Source organism: Salmo salar, chromosome 15 (assembly GCF_965601325.2).
Source record: "Salmo salar chromosome 15, fSalSal1, whole genome shotgun sequence".
NCBI classification, from domain to species: Eukaryota; Metazoa; Chordata; class Actinopteri; order Salmoniformes; family Salmonidae; genus Salmo; species Salmo salar.
In genome coordinates, this window is record NC_138305.1 from 94,081,514 (window position 1) to 94,103,947 (window position 22,434).

At 44.3% G+C, this 22,434-nt stretch overlaps 1 protein-coding gene across 2 annotated transcripts in view; it reads right to left on the reverse strand.

The window, feature by feature from the left end:
- LOC106572548 (membrane-associated guanylate kinase, WW and PDZ domain-containing protein 3) overlaps positions 1-22,434 on the reverse strand; it is a 314,345-nt gene that overhangs the window by 84,839 nt on the left and 207,072 nt on the right. For both annotated transcript variants that reach the window (XM_014146803.3, XM_014146804.3), the window contains exons 2-3: positions 8,862-8,978; positions 4,242-4,361 (exon numbers count right to left, since the gene is read on the reverse strand). In XM_014146803.3, the coding sequence (XP_014002278.3) occupies positions 4,242-4,361; positions 8,862-8,978 (237 nt within the window). The remainder of the gene's footprint in view (positions 1-4,241; positions 4,362-8,861; positions 8,979-22,434) is intronic.

Here is a 22,434-nt window from a genome sequence, read left to right on the forward strand (position 1 = left end):
TACAGTCCAGGCCCAGGGGGATCCAGCAGGCCCAGGGGGATCCAGCAGGCCCAGGGGGATCCAGCAGGCCCAGGGGGATCCAGCAGGCCCAGAGGGATCCAGCAGGCCCAGGGGGAACCAGCAGGCCCGGGGGGAACCAGCAGGCCCAGGGGGAACCAGCAGGCCCAGGGGGATCCAGCAGGCCCAGAGGGATCCAGCAGGCCCAGGGGGAACCAGCAGGCCCAGGGGGAACCAGCAGCAGGCCCAGGGGAACCAGCAGCAGGCCCAGGGGGAACCAGTAGGGCCAGGGGGAACCAGCAGGCCCAGGGGGAACCAGTAGGGCCAGGGGGAACCAGCAGGCCCAGGGGGAACCAGTAGGGCCAGGGGGAACCAGCAGGCCCAGGGGGATCCAGCAGGCCCAGGGGGATCCAGCAGGCCCAGGGGGAACCAGCAGGCCCAGGGGGAACCAGCAGGCCCAGGGGGATCCAGCAGGCCCAGGGGGAACCAGCAGGCCCAGAGGGATCCAGCAGGCCCAGAGGGATCCAGCAGGCCCAGGGGGAACCAGCAGGCCCAGGGGGAACCAGCAGCAGGCCCAGGGGGAACCAGCAGCAGGCCCAGGGGAATCCAGCAGCAGGCCCAGGGGGAACCAGTAGGGCCAGGGGGAACCAGCAGGCCCAGGGGGAACCAGTAGGGCCAGGAGGAACCAGCAGGCCCAGGGGGAACCAGCAGGCCCAGAGGTATCCAGCAGGCCCAGGGGGATCCAGCAGGCCCAGGGGGAACCAGCAGGCCCAGGGGGAACCAGCAGGCCCAGAGGGATCCAGCAGGCCCAGGGGGAACCAGCAGGCCCAGAGGGATCCAGCAGGCCCAGAGGGATCCAGCAGGCCCAGAGGGATCCAGCAGGCCCAGGGGGAACCAGCAGGCCCAGGGGGATCCAGCAGGGCCATGGACGTGTTGGTAGTGTTACTGTTCTGTCAGAGATGTAGAAGTCATGCAAACTGGTTAGAGTAGGCATCCTGTGCCCAACCTGTGAGAACCTCAGTAGGGCAGCAGCCAACAAAACATGGATAGCAGTGCCAGTCTGAGCTCTCACTCCTTTTCTCTCAATTTCACTGTTCCTCTCATGGCCTTGTGTGCTAAAAAGAGTTCCTCTCGCCATCACTCTCTGTGGTGAATAGATAGCGCTAGCACACCAGGGGACACAGCCATTATGCTCGCATCCCTGGAACACCACTTAAGTCTTTTCTCTCTCCGCTCTAACACACTCATTTTCCCCCTCTCTTTCTTTCTCTCCATATCTCATTCTGTCCTTTCCCCTCTCTCTCTCTGCCTCTTAACTAGCCAGGCAAGGCCATGCCCACAGACACTCATTAATCATGGAGGATGAGCCCCCTCTCTCTCCTGCTTAGCGCCCACTGCCCAGCAGCATGCCCAGCCTTCACAGGCTGGCAGAATAGATAGGCTTCTCCAGAGTAGACGGGCTTCCTTCCGCTGCTGGCACAGAGCGGGCAGTCTGCTGGGCATCGATTCCCACGACTCCACAGCCACCCTTTTCAACTCCACATTCCTCTGCTGTGAGGGTGAGCCAGTGTTAATAGATGTTTCTACTAGACTACAGCAGCTCCCAGCTCAGAGGTTTCAGTGTTAAAGGCCAGACCTACTGCCTCTAATAAGCACTTCCCCAAGTCCCCACTTTAGCCAATGCACAGCCACCATGTACATTAGAATATGGCTGCATGTAGTGATAAAGGGGATTCTTTTTAACTGCATCGAGTGATAAGGGGATTCTTTTTAACTGCATCGAGTGATAAGGGGATTCTTTTTAACGGCATCGAGTGATAAGGGGATTCTTTTAACTGCATCGAGTGATAAGGGGATTCTTTTTAACTGCATCGAGTGATAAGGGGATTCTTTTTAACTGCATCGAGTGATAAGGGGATTCTTTTTAACTGCATCGAGTGATAAGGGGATTCTTTTAACTGCATCGAGTGATAAGGGGATTCTTTTTAACTGCATCGAGTGATAAGGGGATTCTTTTAACTGCATCGAGTGAGTCTGTATACTTTCGTCCAATATGTGTTTGTCTTTTTAGACCCACAGTGAAACACAGAAAATCTACCGCATTCTATACTCTGACATTTCTCAGCATTGAAGCGTTTGTTAATCCTTCTCTCTGGGATTGTCCTCTGTTTGTCTTCTCAGTACAGCCCCTTCGCCCTCTCCCTCCCTCCCCAGTCCTGTGAGCTGGCCCATTGCCCTGGCTGGTCTTATCTTCAGTAATACTCAGCTCTACTGGAGCGCTTCAAAGACCTATACGTGTTGTAACTTCTAATGGGTTACAGAGTTCATGTTTACAGTTCATTAATTGAGCTGTATCTAAAGATATTTTATTTACAGTCATTTACATATGTAATTGTATTAGAATTTGTGTGATGGAGATTGAGAGAACTACATACATATTTATGTTGTTTTGGATAGTGTTGGATTATGCTATTGACTGCAAGTACCAGAATGCCTTGCGACAGGTAGTAGAAAAACAGAGAACGCGCCAGCTTTGTACAAGTGACAAGTGATTATCCTGTCTTTCGCCAGCAACTTTCTTTTATTGTTTTGTAAAATCTAAAGCTGTTAAATGTAATGTGAACAAGTAGTATTACTAAAATAAGCTTTTATTTCACAAGCCGACGTTCCGAGTCATTACTTTGAAGATAGTTATTCTGTAATAAGACGCGCTCTATAAGCTGCTGCTCTGTGCTCTCTACAATACAGAAGCATCACAGGCACAGCTCCTCTATCAGTACCTCACTGAGTCAGGCCTACAGCTTCCATAAACAAACCCATTATTTCTTATCTCAGTATTTTTTCTATCAGTGCTTTCTTTTCTGGCCAATTCTCGCTTCTATAATTAATGTTGTCCTGGCTGGCCTGTGGCTGGTGTCTAATCTGAGTGGTAGAGAGAGAGGAGGAAGACAAGTTATGAACCCTGGTGTATAGACTCTCACGTACCCTGCTCTGGAGTCAAGGCACAGCTCTCAACTGCAAGAAAGGCCAATCAGCCTCTCAGTGCCTATTGAGAAATAAAACAGCTCTAACCTTTGTTCGCACTTTCCTCCCTGAGTTTGAGTTAGCCACTCTGCCTGGGAGGGAGGGAGGGAGGGAGGGAGGGAGGGAGGGAGGGAGGGAGGGAGGGAGGGGGGGGAGGGAGGGAGGGAGGGAGGGAGGGAGGGAGGGAGGGAGGGAGGGAGGGAGGGAGGGAGGGTGAAAGACCTGTGTCCATCCAAAACATTGACCACAAACCTCCTTTCAACCAAGGGCCAAAGGTCAAGGCCAGAGTCTGTAATACAGACAGAGAATGGTTAACATAGAGCTGTAACCTTGGACCTAGTCACTCCCTGACAGATCACCTCCACAGCCACAGGTAATCAGGCCCTGCCTGTCTCTCCAGAGATCACAGAGATTAGTCCCACTGGCGGCTTGGTTGATGTGAAAAGGCAACCATCCACACATAGATCCAGCCTGGCATAGACTTCCCTTCAGACCAAAGGAATGGGGCTGCCGGTAATAAACCAGGCTCTAAGTCACAGATTGACTCACAGGGAGATCATTGACAAAATGTTACACATTCCCTTGTGAACAAAAACTCAATCTCATGAGAGAGAGAGAGAGAGAGAGAGAGAGAGAGAGAGAGAGAGAGAGAGAGAGAGAAAGAGAGAGAGCAAGAGAAAATGTTTTTGCGTGTGCACATGTGCGGGTGTGTGTGTGTGTGTCTATGCCTCAGTTGTCCAGTGGAGATTCCTCGGAGGTCAGAAGGACCTACATTAATAAGTAACATCCCAAGATAGAGCTGAAGCAGCCATATGTAGATCAGCCTGCTATATGGCCTCCCTGTGAGGACGTATCATTTATCCTGCGTACTGGTGCATTCTGAATATGACTGGCTATGAGGGTCCAAGCCTCCAGGGTTCTCTGTCACAATGCTGACCGCTGGCTTCTGAGAAATCATCAACCTACTTTGAATGCTAAGTGGGACTATGCTATGTTGCTCCGGAAGAAACTCTTGGGAAGCTAGACCTACTTCCTTTTACATTTACAATGCATGAATGCCATCTTCATATGGAATTTATCTGATGACCTGGATGACAGTGACAGCTCAGCAGGTACTATACATGAGTAAACAAACAATGCATAAGTCGTGGGGAATAGTGTTACTGGGTGGTGTTGTAATGTCCTCCTCCCATACACTTCCCCCAGACCCTCAGACCAACCGTCGTATGTTCCACTCTCCAGCAGCAGGCCACTCTCCTCCAGAACGCGGAAGTCCCCCACACTGATGAAGTTATAGTCCACTCCAGGAACCTCCCCCTCTCTGGGCTGCCGCGTGGTACCTGCCAGAGACAACACAACAGACACAGAGTGAGGAAAACAGACAGTTTTATGGGGCAGAGTCGAGATGCCGATCAGGCTATGTATACACAGAAGAAGGATAGAAACCATTTTCAACTAAGCTATGAATAGATTATTCTAATGAGGGCAGAATGGAATCCATTACGAAAGTGGGAGGTGGATATGAAAAAGAACACTGAAACTGACTTTTGTTTGGGGTGACACAACGGTAGAAGATGGGTTGTTTCAAGGAGTTCTGAGGTATGTTCATCTCCAGAGCTTTTCCCCTTTTCTGTTTTGACAATAACAAACTATATAAAAGCAACAGTTGAAAAACATTCCAGACCTTTTTTATTTCTCTTCCTGTTCTGTCTTTCTCCATCCTTCATCTCTATTCTTCACCCCAAATTGCGTAAAATTCTGGTTTTCGATCTGGAAAGTGCAGCACTGTATACTACATGCCAGTATAAACCAAGCATGGAGCAGTCATTAAAATATCATCTGCTGTAACTGTCTTTGTACTGCAGCTGACTCCAACAAGCTGGTCCTTTAAACAAGTGTTTCCCCTCATCCGAAATACATTGAAACAAGTATAAATATATTGGAATCATTTTACACATCAGGGTACATGGCTCAGATATAATTGGGTGTTTACCTCAAGTGAACTGCAACCTGACAGAAGCCCAAATGGAATCCTTTAATACTATCTCTCCTGAACCTCCCTCCATCTCCTGAACCTCCTTTCCTCCATATTCCCCCCCTCCATCCTGTTCATCTGATAAAGTAGACTATTGTATTCTATCAGAGGTTGAATCAGAGACCAAAGGAGCAACAAAGACAGTAATATGAGAATCCTTGAACAGAGAAACATAGGAAAAACGGAATACTGTATTCTTGTGTTTGCACTTGGAAAACTGGTTTCAGAACAGATTTAGGCTACAACCACTATTCCTACAATTTAGTGTACTGAGATGTTGACAGTCCTGCTTGAGAGTTACATGGCTCAGTCTTTCTCATGTAACAATCTGACTCACCAGAGGGGAAGAATCAAGGATTCAGTCTGTCTTTTGAGGTAGAGGAGAGAGGATAATCAAGAACGGGTCATTTGAAGTAGACACCAGACAAAAGTTAGTGCTGGGATCAGGGTAAAAAGTGAGGGAGGAGAGGGAGAGGGGGGAGAGGGAGATGGAGATGTGGGAGATGGAGGTGAGGGTGAGGGTGAGGGAGGTGAGGGACAGGAACAGGGAGGTGTGACGTAAAACGCCTTGGGAGGAAATTGGATTCCGATTTAAATTTCACTCTGTTCAGAAACAGCATGAGAAAACAACACTTGAACTGACTTTCATCCTTTGTTAATGTTCTCAAAAATGTCACCTTTGAAGAAATGAAACTATCGAACCAAAACAATACTGAACAGCAGGACAAAAACGCAAACATCATTAAAAGGTATTAGGTTATTTGGAGTGGATGTAGTGAAGATGAATTGGCACTTTTCTGCATTAGGTAGCATATTGTTGTGGAACAGCCCAGACAGTGGAACACAGAGACAGAGACAGAGAGACAGAGAGACAAAGAGAGAGACAGAGACAGAGAGAGAGACAGAGAGAGAGACAGAGACAGAGAGAGAGACACACACACAGTCCCAGAAAAAAAACAATGAGTGTATCAGTTTACACAGGGAAGCGTCCCCACCATGAAACACTGCCAGCTGCTTAAGCTGCTTACAGGAAGACCAGGATCAAATGTAATACACACTACTGGAAGGCTATTACACATATTCACATTGAGACCTGACCCTGTCGTGTCTGGCTTCCAATAGACAACTCCTATTCCAAGAATGTGTGTGTGCCATTCAGATGCTGAATGGGCAAGACAAAAGATTTAAGTGCCCATGAACAGGGTATGGTAGTAGGTGCCAGGCGCACCGGTTTGAGTGTATCAAGAACTGCATCACAGTTGGGTTTTTCATGGTTTACAATTTCCTGTGTGTATCAAGAATGGTCTGGCACCCAAAGGACATCCAGCGAACTTGACACATCTGTAGGAAGTGTTGGAATCAAAATGGGCCAACATCCCTGCGGAACACTTTCAATACCTTGTTGAGTCCATGCCCCAACGAATTGAGGCTGTTATGAGGGCAAATGGGGGGGGGGGGGGGGGCAACTCAATATTAGGATGGTGTTCCTAATGTTTTGTCCACTCAGAGTAGATATTCACTATTAACGGAAAAGCTATCTATGATTATAGTTATGGTGTCTTGTTTCACAGGCTTAGAAAAAGTTTAATGGAAGATACTTAAATCTTCTTAAGAGAAAACTATTATTTGGATTGAATACCTGGGGCACCTTTTCTTATACAGTTTTGTCATCCTTCTCTCTTTGTTATCTCCCAGTGAGCCTCAGAGCTTACTGCGGTGCCACTACGGATATTACTGCCCAGAGGAGAAGAGGAGGCAGAGGGTTCAGCCAAGCTTCAAGGATTATGTGGTGATTTGGGCCCCTGGCACTGACTCTCCTTCCTACCTTTTCTGTCCTTTCTCTTCCCTTCTTTCTCGTCAGTGACCTTTAATGATGTCTCTGCCCGTGTGTTCAGGAGGAGACTGGGGAGAAGTCACGCTCCTCTCTCTGAGCTGCCATTCAGAGGGCTGCGATGAGGAGAGGCAGAGCGGGGCCAAGCAGCCATTCTGGATACCAGGGAGAGACTCCGAGACCATTCGGGCTCCATGTATTGTGGAAGGTTGCAGTCGCACAGCAGAGGATAAGCAGCGGCTCCCTGCACTGTGAAACGCCATTCACAGTCACACAAACATCAGTGGCTAACCAGTGGCGACATGGGTCATATGCTGACCTGCACCACCAGTCAAAATATAACCCCTAGCACTGATGAGGAGGAGGCAGAAACAAGCAGCCATGCACTAGAGACTAACTAGGCTTAGACTAGGGTCAATGCTTGAAATGATACAATGTATGACTGTAAAGCCATAGTAATTCAATATGAGCTGCATTAGAGCCTGGCGTACTTACTAACCGTAGTACATTTTCCCCTCAGAATTTGTATGGCTTTTTTATACATTTTTTCACAAAACAGTATTTACCATTAATGTCTGCAGTCGTCTATATAGCCCCTAATGATTTATATACTGAGAACATTAACAATGCATTAACTCATGAAACTGACAGACACTAAATATAAATATAGTTATACTGTATCCATCTAGTGAAAACGAACATCAGCAATTTATTTAGTTGCCTGTTATTCCCAATTATTCATCAGCATTATATTTCCACATGAAAAAACCTGCCGTTCAGGAGAGGATGGGTGGCTCTCCCTCATAACAAAGTCACAAATTAAAACCGCTTTATATGCTAATTAAAAGTGACTCAAAGATTATATAAATGTGTCCTGTAGCATTAATAATTTGTGAAATGGGGAGTAATTGCCATGTAATTCGGCAGAGTATCGTAGAAAATCTGCACTTTGCACTTTGAATCCCGCCAATTTGCCCTTTTGTTCATTTAAAAACCACTAGGGTATAAAAATAAAAAGCTTTTCCACACCACTTATTTATCCCTGTGTTTTAAAGGCCCAGAGAAACACGCTCAAACACAGGGGAGTCCTTGTTTTAAAGGCCCAGAGACACACGCTCAAACACAGGGGAGTCATTAAGGGGAGTCTTTGTTTTAAAGGCCCAGAGAAACACGCACAAACACAGGGGAGTCATTAAGGGGAGTCCTTGTTTTAAAGGCCCAGAGAAACACGCTCAAACACAGGGGAGTCATTCATAGTGGGTGGATGAAGCATAGAGTTGGCACCACTCTTTAAGTACTTAGAAGGAATTAGGTTACTATGGAAATATACATTAATTAAACATAATTACATGCATATTATATTCTGGAGATGAACTTCCAAGGCCTACATACATATTAGTATTTGAAAATGGAGTGAGAGATCTCCTAACTCATCTATCAAAGAGTAGTTATGTGTGTGAAGTTGATGGCCTTTATAGTGAAGGTTTGACGGCTGCTTTGTTGACCTCAGAGATGTGGCATAGAATGCCCCCATTTAGGAGAGAAGAAGAATCCATGATAAACACACAGCGCCAAGAGGAGAGAAAAAGAATGAGGGACAGAGAGATGGAACGGTGGAAGTGAAGGAGTGTGATTGACAAGTCACTCTTCCTCTAATCACTCTCTTACTTCACCAATCCAGACACAAGCAGAGGGTTCTGAGGAGGATGGTTCCAACAAATGCCAAGCATTTGTAGCATGCCTTTTGGGAAAAGCAAACTGCTCTGCTGATTAATGGACCCCTGTGAAGGGGGCATTTCTATCTGATGGCAGGGCCAAATAGGATCGCTTGGCTACTGAAGTGCTAGTGACCGTCAGTCTTGAGATCTAAAGGTGTCCTACTCACATGGAACAGCCGTTAACGAGCAGGCACTTATGGAGTAGACAGGAAACTCTGAGAAGAACAGAGGGGAAGCCCGGGGCGTTACTACTCACAGGGAATGGTGCGCAGGTACAGGTTGTCCCTGATCACCTGCTGGAGCTTGTGGTCCAGCGAACCTTTCTGGAACTGTAGGCTGAGGTAGTGACGCAGGTCTGTATTCAGAACCTTGCCTGTGGAGAGGAGAAACATCTGGGTCAGCACAGTACAATGTCGGAGGGAACACACACCACACACAGGACATTCACGAAACGTAATTTAGACCATCCTCAAACATTCTTAAACAGTCGGGAACTCTAATCGCATCACCACCAGTGTTCTTAAACAGTCGGGAACTCTAATCGCATCACCACCAGTGTTCTTAAACAGTCGGGAACTCTAAACGCATAACCACCAGTGTGTAAATGAGAAAGATCCATCATCACTTTCAAAACTATCTGACAGGTACCGGTGACTGTGATGGAAAGCATGCCCCCAGCGAGAGTGTGTGTAGGAGGACAGTTTAGACATTTCTGGGCTGTGTGACAGCATTGTTGTTCGGGGGGTCGGGGGGGCTATAGGCTCCGTTGGTAGAGGAGCTGTCATGTAAGACAAAGGTGAAATATTAATTGGCTTGAATCACCAAGTATCCAGATGCATACATGAATAACAGGAGAACATAACTCAATGGCTGGCACTGTTGCTGCCTTGGAGGAGCAACAGAAGTTCAGGCAGATGGAGGACGTTTGGGGGATGTTCTTCAACCTGAAGGATGAGGGGAATTCAGGCATCCCCTCGGCGGGAGGGGGGGTTAGAGAGAGAACATTCCCTGGTGTGTGAACAGGATCCCTCTCTGAGTATCAGCTCAGGCTCCAGCGGTTTGTTCTTTAGAAGTGTGTGTGAGAGAGAGAGAGAGATGCAAGGCGTCTTCCTCAGGGTGGGTTGGATGTGCTTTGAGAGGACGCCAGTTATAGTGTTGTTAGCATCAATACCCATTGTTTCTCTGTTTCTCTCCCCTCACTCACAACCAGCTGTCACTGACTGCAGGGTATGTGTTTGCCTTCGTTTGGTCCACCCTGATGAACGAAGGCCCGGTGAATGTAACAGGCTTTATAATCACTGTGGGTACTCCCCAGAAATGCACATACTGGACATAAGGACTGTCGGAGCAAAGAGATGCATTTATTCAAAAGGAGGAAAAATATCTGCAAACGGAGTCTGTTGAGAATAACGCATTTTAAATGTTTAAGCAGCCCACCCTGCACATGCTTTTAACTATTAATCTTGATTGGGGAATTGAAAACGTTTAATACCAACCTTCATAGCATGATACAGTGTGTGTCTAGGAACAGGCTCTGCTGATGGACACTGGTTAGCTCAATAAAGTGGAAATACCGGCAGTCATAGAGGGGTGTCATGGCGAGATCGCCCACCTTACTCACAAATATATGGAATCAAAACAAGTCGTAGCTTTTCCTGCGGTCTGATTCGTCCCCCAGGGTGATGAAAGGGACTGCCCACTGAGATGGCAGATTAGTGACATTCAACTGGTTGACTCAGACGCATACTAATATACCCTGTTCCTAACTTTCACCCAGAGGCCCAGAGGATAGTATACATAGTTTTGATTATTACGGTCACTGTAAAAATAGTCTATGGAAATCCTTCATTACACAATATCTGGATAAAAATTGTCATTAGAGTACCTTTTCTGTGCTCTCATTCAGCATCACCATTCCCCTTAAACTGTAAGGATATGCAGAAAGCTACTCAGAGAGTTGCATAATCTTTCATATAGGCCTACCCAATATCATGTGACAATATGTGAATGCCTTCATTGCCTTGTAATGCAGTGGCATATGCAGACACATGGGAGAGTATGTCAAATGCAAATGTAGTTTGAGTATTGAGTAGGGTTGCACATTTTGGGGAGTATTCAGAGGTGGAAACTTTCTGTGGGAATTAACGGGAATATATGGGAATTAACGGGAATATATGCAAATGAATATTAATAACATTTATTTATTTATATATACCATTTATTTATCCCTCCACCACCCCCCTCTTCGGAGGACAAATATCTTACAGCTTTTTTGCTACATATGCATTCATTTTACATATACATTTTACATACATGGTACTTTTAAATATAACAACAATACATTACAAAACAAACTCTTTAATCCCAACCCTCAGTCACTGTCAGCCCATCCCACCTATCACCATAGACCAACCGCTTGTTTGGTTTCCATGTGAAATATATTTTCAATTGTGCTGTGATGTTTTACAACATTTTTGTATCTTTCTAAATCATATACAAGTATTATTATATTATTTATTGATTGGCTATGGCTTTCCAGATTGTCCAACACTGCTATTTGTAAGGTTAATATTAAGTGCATGTTGTGATTTTTTAACCATTCCTGAACCTGTGACCAGAAACAAGCTACATATGGGCAATAACAGAATAAGTGATCCATTGATTCGGTCTCGTCGAAACAAAGTCTGCTGAGATTGTTGTATGCCCCATATATACAGCAGTCTGTTGGTGGCAAGAATTTGATATAATAATTTCAATTTAAAAACTCTAAGTACTGAGTCAAGTGTCGTTTTTTGTACCAGTTCATAAACCATGTGCCATGGAATTGGTGCATCAAAAATCTCCTCCTGCAACCTGTATGGCGCAGCTGTCAACATTTTTGTCCTCAGATGAAACTGGTATATTTTTCTATTTATGCCAGTTCCTTTCAGCCAATATGTATCTTTAATATACAGTGGGGGGAAAAAAGTATTTGATCCCCTGCTGATTTTGTACGTTTGCCCACTGACAAAGAAAGATCAGTCTATAATTTTAATGGTAGGTTTATTTGAACAGTGAGAGACAGAATAACAACAAGAAAATCCAGAAAAACGCATGTCAAAAATGTTATAAAATGATTTGCATTTTAATGAGGGAAATAAGTATTTGACCCCTCTCAATCAGAAAGATTTCTGGCTCCCAGGTGTCTTTTATACAGGTAATGAGCTGAGATTAGGAGCACACTCTTAAAGGGAGTGCTCCTAACTGCAGCTTGTTACCTGTAAAAAAGACACCTGTCCACAGAAGCAATCAATCAATCAGATTCCAAACTCTCCACCATGGCCAAGACCAAAGAGCTCTCCAAGGATGTCAGGGACAAAATTGTAGACCTGCACAAGGCTGGAATGGGCTGCAAGACCATCGCCAAGCAGCTTGGTGAGAAGGTGACAACATTTGGTGCGATTATTCGCAAATGGAAGAAACACAAAAGAACTGTCATTCTCCCTCGGCCTGGGGCTCCATGCAAGATCTCACCTCGTGGAGTTGCAATGATCATGAGAACGGTGAGGAATCAGCCCAGAACTACACGGGAGGATCTTGTCAATGATCTCAAGGCTGCTGGGACCATAGTCACCAAGAAAACAATTGGTAACACACTACGCCGTGAAGGACTGAAATCCTGCAGCGCCCGCAAGGTCCCCCTGCTCAAGAATACATATACATGCCCGTCTGAAGTTTGCCAATGAACATCTGAATGATTCAGAGGACAACTGGTGAAAGTGTTGTGGTCAGATGAGACCAAAATGGAGCTCTTTGACATCAACTCAACTCGCCGTGTTTGGAGGAGGAGGAATGCTGCCTATGACCCCAAGAACACCATCTCCACCATCAAACATAGAGGTGGAAACATTATGCTTTGGGGGTGTTTTTCTGCTAAGGGGACAGGACAACTTCACCGCATCAAAGGGTCGATGGACGGGGCCATGTACCGTGAAATCTTGGGTGAGAACCTCCTTCCCTCAGCCAGGGCATTGAAAATGGGTCGTGGATGGGTATTCCAGCATGACAATGACCCAAAACACATGGCCAAGGCAACAAAGGAGTGGCTCAAGAAGAAGCACATTAAGGTCCTGGAGTGGACTAGCCAGTCTCCAGACCTTAATCCCATAGAAAATCTGTGGAGGGAGCTGAAGGTTCGAGTTGCCAAACGTCAGCCTCAAAACCTTAATGACTTGGAGAAGATCTGCAAAGAGGAGTGGGACAAAATCCCTCCTGAGATGTGTGCAAACCTGGTGGCCAACTACAAGAAACGTCTGACCTCTGTGATTGCCAACAAGGGTTTTGCCACCAAGTGCTAAGTCATGTTTTGCAGAGGGGTCAAATACTTATTTCCCTCATTAAAATGCAAATCATTTTATAACATTTTTTACATGCATTTTCTGGATTTTGTGTTATTCTGTCTCTCACTGTTCAAATAAACCTACTATTAAAATTATAGACTGATCATTTCTTTGTAAGTGGGCAAACGTACAAAATCAGCAGGAGATCAAATCCCTACCTTCTCCCTTTTCCACTTCCTCCTCCATTTTTGTGGTAGTGCTACAATCAGTTGGTTGTAAATTTGGATTGAGCAGATATTCCCATAAATTTTCGTTAACTGCATACAGTTGAAGTCGGAAGTTTCATACACTTTAGCCAAATACATTTAAACTCAGTTTTTCACAATTCCTGACATTTAATCCTAGTAACAATTCCCTATCTTAGGTCAGGTAGGATCACCACTTTATTTTAAGAATGTGAAATGTCAGAATAATAGTAGAGAGAATGATTTATTTCAGGTTTTATTTCTTTCATCACATTCCCAGTGGGTCAGAAGTTACATACACTCAATCAGTATTTGGTAGCATTGCCTTTAAATTGTTTAACTTGGGTCAAACGATTCGACTAGCCTTCCACAAGCTTCCCACAATAAGTTGGGTGAATTTTGGCCCATTCCTCCTGACAGAGCTGGTGTAACCAAGTCAGGTTTGTAGGCCTCCTTGCTCGCACACGCTTTTTCAGTTCTGCCCACAAATTTTCAATTGGATTGAGGTCAGGGCTTTGTGATGGCCACTCCAATACCTTGACTTTGTTGTCCATAAGCCATTTTGCCACAACTTTGGATGTATGCTTGGGGTCATTGTCCATCTGGAAGACCCATTTGCGACCAAGCTTTAACTTCCTGACTGATGTCTTGAGATGTTGCTTCAATATATCCACATAGTTTTCCTACCTCATGATGCCATCTACTTTGTGAAGTGCACCAGTCCCTCCTGCAGCAAAGCACCCCCACAACATGATGCTGCCACCCCTGTGCTTCACAGTTGGGATGGTGTTCTTCGGCTTGCAAGCCTCCCCCTTTTTCCTCCAAACATAACGATGGTCATTATGGCCAAACAGTTCTATTTTTGTTTCATCAGACCAGAGGACATTTCTCCAAAAAGTACGATCTTTGTCCCCATGTGCAGTTGCAAACAGTAGTCTGGCTTTTTTATGGCGGTTTTGGAGCAGTGGCTTCTTCCTTGGTGAGCAGCCTTTCAGGTTATGTCAATATAGGACTCGTTTTACTGTGGATATAGATACTTTTGTACCTGTTTCCTCCAGCATCTTCACAAGGTCCTTTGCTGTTGATCTGGGATTGATTTGCACTTTTTGCACCAAAGTATGGTCATCTCTAGGAGACAGAACACGTCTCCTTCCTGAGCGGTATGATGGCTGCGTGGTCCCATGGTGTTAATACTTGCATACTATTGTTTGTACAGATGAACGTGGTACTTTTAGGCGTTTGGATGAACCAGACTTGTGGAGGTCTACAATGTTTTTTCTGAGGTCTTGGCTGATTTTTTTTTATTTTCCCATGATGTCAAGCAAAGAGGCACTGAGTTTGAAGGTAGGCCTTGAAATACATCCACAGGTACACCTCCAATTGACTAAAATGATGTCAGCTAGCCTATCAGAAGCTTCTAAAACCATGACATAATTTTCTGGAATTTTCCAACTGTTTAAAGGCACAGTCAACTTAGTGTATGTAAACTTCTGACCCACTGGAATTGTGATACAGTGAATTATAAGTGAAATAATCTGTCTAAACAATTGTTGGAAAAATTACTTGTGTCATGCACAAAGTAGATGTCCTAACCGACTTGCCAAAACTATAGTTTGTTAACAAGAAATTTGTGGAGTGGTTGAAAAACAAGTTTTAATGACTCCAACATAAGTGTATGTAAACTTCCGACTTCAACTGTATGTGACGTAACTCCTCCATTTCTATGCATAATATCATCAATAAATATAATACCATTTTTAAACATTTAGCATTCCAAATAAAATGTCATTTTTTGCTCATATGATTTTAAAAATGAATCATCTGGAGTAGGCAATGCCATTAGTAAGTAAGTAAACTGTGATAGGACCAAAAGTAAATCAATGTAATTATTCCATAAATAGACAAGTATTTACCTCTCCATGGTTGCAAAATCTTATCTATACCCATTCTGTATTACCATAAATCCAACCTTATTTTAAGTCCACGGTTCCATAATGCATGAATAAAAACAAGACAAAGTCGTACATGCAAAAAAAAATTTTTTGTAAAAAACTATTAATCCATATTTGTACTGTGTAATGTGGTGCAAATACGTATCGGGGACTACTTCAACAGGAGGTAGTTACACTCACAGCCACGTTGTAATCTTCCAGTCCTTGAACATTTGATTATTTACATCATTTAACGACCACTAGACAAACTGCTTCTCTGCTCGGAGCCTTTTGGAAGTGAGGTACAGAGCACATCGTCTCTCCACTATTTCATGAGGAAATTGTTCATTAATAGAGAATGGGATGTTCTTCAATTCCCTACCCTGTTGTAACAAGGCAATTTTCATTTTCTAGTGGGTTAGCATAGCTACGATCGGACGGGGCCTTCCCTCTGCTCTGCCACCAAAACGGTGAGCTCTTTGAAAATCAATTGTTTCCACCTGTTCGTCCGTCATCTTGAGATTAAGTTTCATGAATTAATACCATTTTACATGTAAATGTTTTTTGCATTGGATATATTTACCATATCATATGGAGAGAGAAACATAAACCTTTTACCTTATAAGTAGACATAATTGCAAACGATTAAAATAAAAAAACGATTTAGTAACGAATTGAACATTAATTAAATGAGTTGACTCTTCACATGGGATGATTTCACTGAACAACAAAAGAAAGGGAATATTGAATGATCCCCAATGATCCATCGCATCTCCCAAAAACGTTTTCAACATACATTTGTAAAATGATAGTCTAAAAACTAAACTTTGGTTGTCTTCCTCTCGGGCTTCTGTGTCTTCTCCCTGGACCTTCTCAATGTCCACCTCTTGAACATCAGACTCTGAGGCCTCATCTTCACTGTCACTTTCCAACCTTGTTGAGGATGGCTCGTTGTCAGGCTCAAATTTGCCCGGATGGCCATCAATTTCTCATCCCTTGTATTGGTCAGCCTGTTGTGTGCTTTGGTGTGTGTGTTCCCAAGCAAGGACCAGTTGCACTCTGAGGTGGCTGATGTTGGTGGGAGTTGGAGGATGATGGAGGCAACAGGGGAAAGAGCCTCAGATCCACAAAGTCCCTTCCACCAGGTGGCTGATGAGATATGTTGGCACAACTGCCATAATGCACCTCCATCCCAAAGCCCTTGCTTGGAAGTGTACTTCGCCAGACTGCCAAGAACCTTGCCCTCATCCAGGCCAAAGTGGCGAGACACGATAGTGATGACACCATAGGCCTTGTTGATCTCTGCACCAGACAGGATGCTCTTGCCAGCATACTTGGGTTCCAACATGTACGCTGCGGCGAGTATGGGTTTCAGGCAGAAGTCTTCACGCTTTTTGATGTATTTCAGAACTGCATTTTCCTCTGCTTGGAGCAACAGTGAAGTGGGCAGGACACTACAGACTTTTACATCTGCAAGCAGAGTCTGAACATCAGACAGGATGGCAATGTCTCCCTCAATCTGCGCAATGGTTACTTCTATAGGTTTCAGGAGTTTCAGGATGCATACCACTCTCTCCCAAAATGCATCATCCGGGAGGATCCTCTTGATGGGGCTGTCCATATCGGCAGATTATGATATGGCCATTTCTTGGAGAGACTCCTTCCCCTCCAGGAGACTGTCAAACATGATGACAACATTACCCCAACGGGTGTTGCTGGGCAGCTTCAATGTGGTGCTCTTATTCTTCTCACTTTGCTTGGTGAGGTAGATTGCTGCTATAACTTGATGACCCTTCAGATACCTAACTATTTCCTTGGCTCTCTTGTAGTGTATCCATTGTTTTCAGTGCCATGATGTCCTTGAGGAACAGATTCAGTGCATGAGCAGCACAGCCAATGGGTGTGATGTGAGGGTAGGACTCCTCCACTTTAGACCAAGCAGCCTTCATGTTCGCAGCATTGTCTGTCACCAGTGCAAATACCTTCTGTGGTCCAAGGTCATTGATGACTGCCTTCAGCTCATCTGCAATGTCCCTTGTGTCTGTGCTCTTGTAGAATACTGGTTGAGGGGTGGAGATGAAGTAGTTAATTATTTCTTGCCCACGAACATTCGACCACCCATCAGAGATTATTGCAATACAGTCTGCTTTCTCTATGATTTGCTTGACCTTCACTTGAACTCTGTTGAACTCTGCATCCAGCAAATGAGTAGATAAAGCATGTCTGGTTGGAGGGGTGTATGCTGGGTGAAGAACATTCAGAAATCTCTTCCAATACACATTGCCTGTGAGCATCAGAGGTGAACCAGTTGCATACACAGCTCAAGAAGAGCGTTCCTCCATTGAGTCAAAAAAACTTCTGATTCCAGGAGGACCATGAGCTGTTGCTATTGATAAGGTGTCTGATTCATCATTTTCATCTCGAATAGAAGTAGAGGGACTTTTGTCAGAGGTCGCTTGTTGTGAGCGCTGAGGGAACTTTATGCCCTTGGCCAAATTATTCTGCATCTTTGTTGCATTCTTCACATAAGATTTGGCACAGTATTTGCAAATGTACACAGCTTTCCCTTCTACATTAGCTGCAGTGAAATGTCTCCACACATCAGATGGCATTTTCCTGTAAAGATTAGAAAACAATGAGTAAAAAAAAAAATAAATACAATTCCATGTACAGATAAATAGTTAAACAGTGAGATTAAACAACTCCTTTGTAAGATAAATCTTTTAGAATGGGGCGGCAGGTGGCCTAGTGGATAGAGCATTGGGCCAGTAACTGAAAGGTTGCTGGATCAAATCCCTGAGCTGACAAGGTAAAAATCAGTCGTTCTTCCCCTGAACAGGACAGTTAACCCACTGTTCCCCGGTAGGCTATCATTGTAAATTAGAATTTGTTCTTAACTGACTTGCCTAGTTAAATAAAAAATACAAAATTGAATCGACACTCCTCAGTTAGCAGGCTCAGCTAAAACCCACATGGTAGCAAAAACTAACTAGCAGAAATTGTGAACAAGTTAGAAATGCTTTAAACATGCTTTGCTGTAGGCTACTATTTAACAAAAAATCATATAAAATATATTCACCCCACCCAGTATTGTAATCAAAACTTACCAGAAAGCATGTAGTCCTTGGCTCAGACAGTGTAGCGGGCTCATTAGCATCTCATTAGTGTGCAAGATCTTGAGAATCAGCTGTACATGTGATGGAAGAGTGTACTGCACTGTGCATGCAGAGGGTTGCAATTCCATTGAATTGGGGATAGTTTAACCAAAATATGCCACAAGACCTAGAATTGCCCCACAAGGCAAGTTATAAGCTAACTTTTTTGATGAATTTAAGCAAAATTCCAAAAATTCCCAGGCTTAACTTTAAATTTACGGAAAAATTCCAGAAATTTACCATAAAGTTTCCGACCCTTTGCAACCCTAGTATTGAGTATGAATGTTATTTTCTTAGTATGAATGATACTTTCTTAGTATGAATGTTCTTTTCTTGGTATGAATGATACTTTCTTAGTATGAATGTTATTTTCTTAGTATGAATGATACTTTCTTAGTATGAATGTTCTTTTCTTAGTATGAATGATACTTTCTTAGTATGAATGTTCTTTTCTTAGTATGAATGATACTTTCTTAGTATGAATGTTATTTTCTTAGTATGAATGATACTTTCTTAGTATGAATGATACTTTCTTAGTATGAATGATACTTTCTTAGTATGAATGTTCTTTTCTTAGTATGAATGTTATTTTCTTAGTATGAATGTTCTTTTCTTGGTATGAATGATACTTTCTTAGTATGAATGTTCTTTTCTTAGTATGAATGTTCTTTTCTTAGTATGAATGTTCTTTTCTTAGTATGAATGTTATTTTCTTAGTATGAATGATACTTTCTTAGTATGAATGTTCTTTTCTTGGTATGAATGTTCTTTTCTTAGTATGAATGTTCTTTTCTTAGTATGAATGTTATTTTCTTAGTATGAATGATACTTTCTTAGTATGAATGTTCTTTTCTTAGTATGAATGTTCTTTTCTTAGTATGAATGTTCTTTTCTTAGTATGAATGTTATTTTCTTAGTATGAATGTTATTTTCTTGGTATGAATGGTATTTTACTCAAGTTGAACCAGTCCAGTTATGGCTGCGGTAGCAAGGTCTATGGCCAAAAGAAACAGGCCTCTTTACACATTGGGTAAGTCGATAGACATTTTAGTGAGGAATGTAGGTCAGGGAAAGAAAAGCATTGAACTGGTAAACCTCAGGACTGTGGTTCCATGTTCCCAGAAAACGATTCTATGCATTATGAGTTAAGGAACCACATTACACACACACAACCACAGCTGAGAGACTATACGCCCATTCCCGAAGTCAGGTCTGCTCTGTTCCCATGTTAGGTGACCAGGGAGGTCTTTACTACTACCCCCCCCCCCCACCCGGGAATGTGTCCTGGCTCCGTTTCCCCCCAAACACACACACACACACACACACACACACACACACACACACATACACACACACACACACACACACACACACACACACACACACACACACACACACACACACACACACACACACACACACACACACACACACAATCCGGACAGGGAGGGTTAAGTATGGCCAACGGAGGGTGCAGATTGTTGTAATTAAACTAGGACTGAGTAATCTCACTCTCTCTGACAGGGCAGTCTTTGCGGCCTGACTGTAAGGTAGCATTAGCTTGCCCTGCCATATCTCTGGAGAGCGTGCATGCACGCACACACACCTTCAGACAGCATCCCACTACGCTATGAGGCAGCGAGCATATCGCTGGACAGCCAGGCTCCTATGGAACACAATGGGCTCCTTTGTGCCTCGTCACCTGGGCATTAGAGTGGTGGGGGGTGAGACGGCAATCATACAAAACTGGGGGAGAGTTAAAGAGAGAGAGAGAATGATGAGGCAATCACACATGGGATTGGAACCCCCTCCCCATCCTCAACATATCTCTCATCAGCCCAGCTCCCTCCATTGTCTCCCTCCATCCCTCCACTGTCTCGCCTCCTCCCTCCACTGTCTCGCCTCCTCCCTCCACTGTCTCGCCTCCTCCCTCCACTGTCTCCACCCTCCTCACTTTCTCCTTCTCCCCAGTCTTTACCCCCCTCTCATTGTCTCCACCCCTCTCACAGTCTCCACCCCTCTCACAGTCTCCACCCCTCTCAGTCTCCCTCTCTCCCTCCACTGTCTCCCTCTCTCCCTCCACTGTCTCCCTCTCTCCCTCCACTGTCTCCCTCTCTCCCTCCACTGTCTCCCTCTCTCCCTCCACTGTCTCCCTCCATTATCTCGTCTACTCAGATCCATCAGTCAGCAGATAAAGATTGAGTCATTAAAACGCTGGCATTAGCCCTGAGGCTTCAATTCAGTCAAATGTCTGCATTTACAGAGATAGGAGAGGTGAAATTAGAAATGGGTGAAGCAGTTTGATAAATCTCAGGGGACTGATTATAGGGGACTGATTGAAGGTATGGGTGGACACGGACCACCCCCACCCACCTATTCTAAACACACACCTGTACTAAACAACCATCAAATTAGAGCACTGATTTCCAAAACACAGTAAGTTCTAAATGAGCATGGAATGCAGAGGTGTTACAGTGAGAGGCTGCCACCACAGGTTCTGTAATGAGGCCCTTCCATGTTAGTGGCCAAGCCCTGGTGCTATCTAATTAGCACATCATTAAGACCGCTTGGCATCCCAGGGTCACTGAATAGATGCCCATAGTCTCCTCCCTGTGTGACTGACTGACTGACTGACTGACTGACTGACTGACTGCATAAGCAACCCTATATTTCCCTGTACCCTTCCCTAAAACATCCCTGCAAAAATGTCTACTAACGTCCCTCGACCAAATGATGTCACACACACACCGTAGACCTTTGTCTAGTGAGAGCTGTATAGTCAATGTAGGAGAGAGCTGTATAGTCAATGTAGGAGAGAGCTGTATAGTCAATGTATGAGAGAGCTGTATAGTCAATGTAGGAGAGAGCTGTATAGTCAATGTAGGAGAGAGCTGCATAGTCAATGTAGGAGAGAGCTGTATAGTCAATGTAGGCGAGAGCTGTATAGTCAATGTAGGAGAGAGCTGTATAGTCAATGTAGGAGAGAGCTGTATAGTCAATGTAGGCGAGAGCTGTATAGTCAATGTAGGAGAGAGCTGTATAGTCAATGTAGGCGAGAGCTGTATAGTCAATGTAGGAGAGAGCTGCTGGTTCTCTGGGAAGGAGCGGTAATTACACTGGCTTGGGAGTCTCTAACTGTGTGAAGTCAATTAGCCGGTGTGGAGAAGCACATGGGCAATGGAGATAAATGACAGAACGGTGGTGGTCGTACCCTGTACTAAAATGGAAAATAAATCCCCCCAATCACCCTCCTCCCTCTTCCCATTAGCTTAGCTGGGCTTCTTTGAAGTTCCAATCAAAGGCTTGCCCTCTCAAAGCAGGGTTCATTTCGCACAGGACAGAGATGAGGTAGCTTTACATTCATCTCATGGAGCAGAGCTGGCTCAAGCCAATGACCAATGTCCTGTGGGAAACACAGATCTAGCATTAACTAGGGAGGGATGTTCTTAGATGAGTTTACTCTACAAAACTGGACCAGATCCCTCTAGCTAGCTAGCTCAGAACACTGTCACAGACTTCAGAGCTTATAGGCTGCAGTGTGATGGTGCCAGAAGGGGAAAATACTGGCATGGACTTAGGGTCATGAGATTGATACAGTATAGCGAGTCTGGCTTCAATGCACTGTATAACCTTGGTCTTCTTCTAGCTTGACTGAACTCTTTAGCTCAGAGTGAAAAGGACCTCTACTTACAGCACAGGATCTCAGTTTGTCATAGATTCTAAAGGGGAACAGGCCCCAGAGTAATTATGGAAATGATCCTCTTATTGCTATGAGAGATAGATTCTCTCATATACTAAATAATCAGTGAGGGAGGCGTCTATTTAGCTGGTGCTGTAGTTAGAACACATTACGTTAATGTTTAGGTTTAGTATTGTAAGCTTTTAATAGCAGAAGTGATAATCATCATCACCCTTAGCAATGGAAACACATGGCATCTCCTTAGTGCTTAGCAGTTAGCATCCACTAATACACGTATGGATACTTAGCAGTTAGCATCCACTAATACACAGATGGATACTTAGCAGTTAGCATCCACTAATACACTGATGGATACTTAGCATCCACTAATACACTGATGGATACTTAGCAGTTAGCATCCACTAATACACTGATGGATACTTAGCAGTTTGCATTCATTAATACACTGATGGCTTTGGATGACTAGCATCATAGCTTGT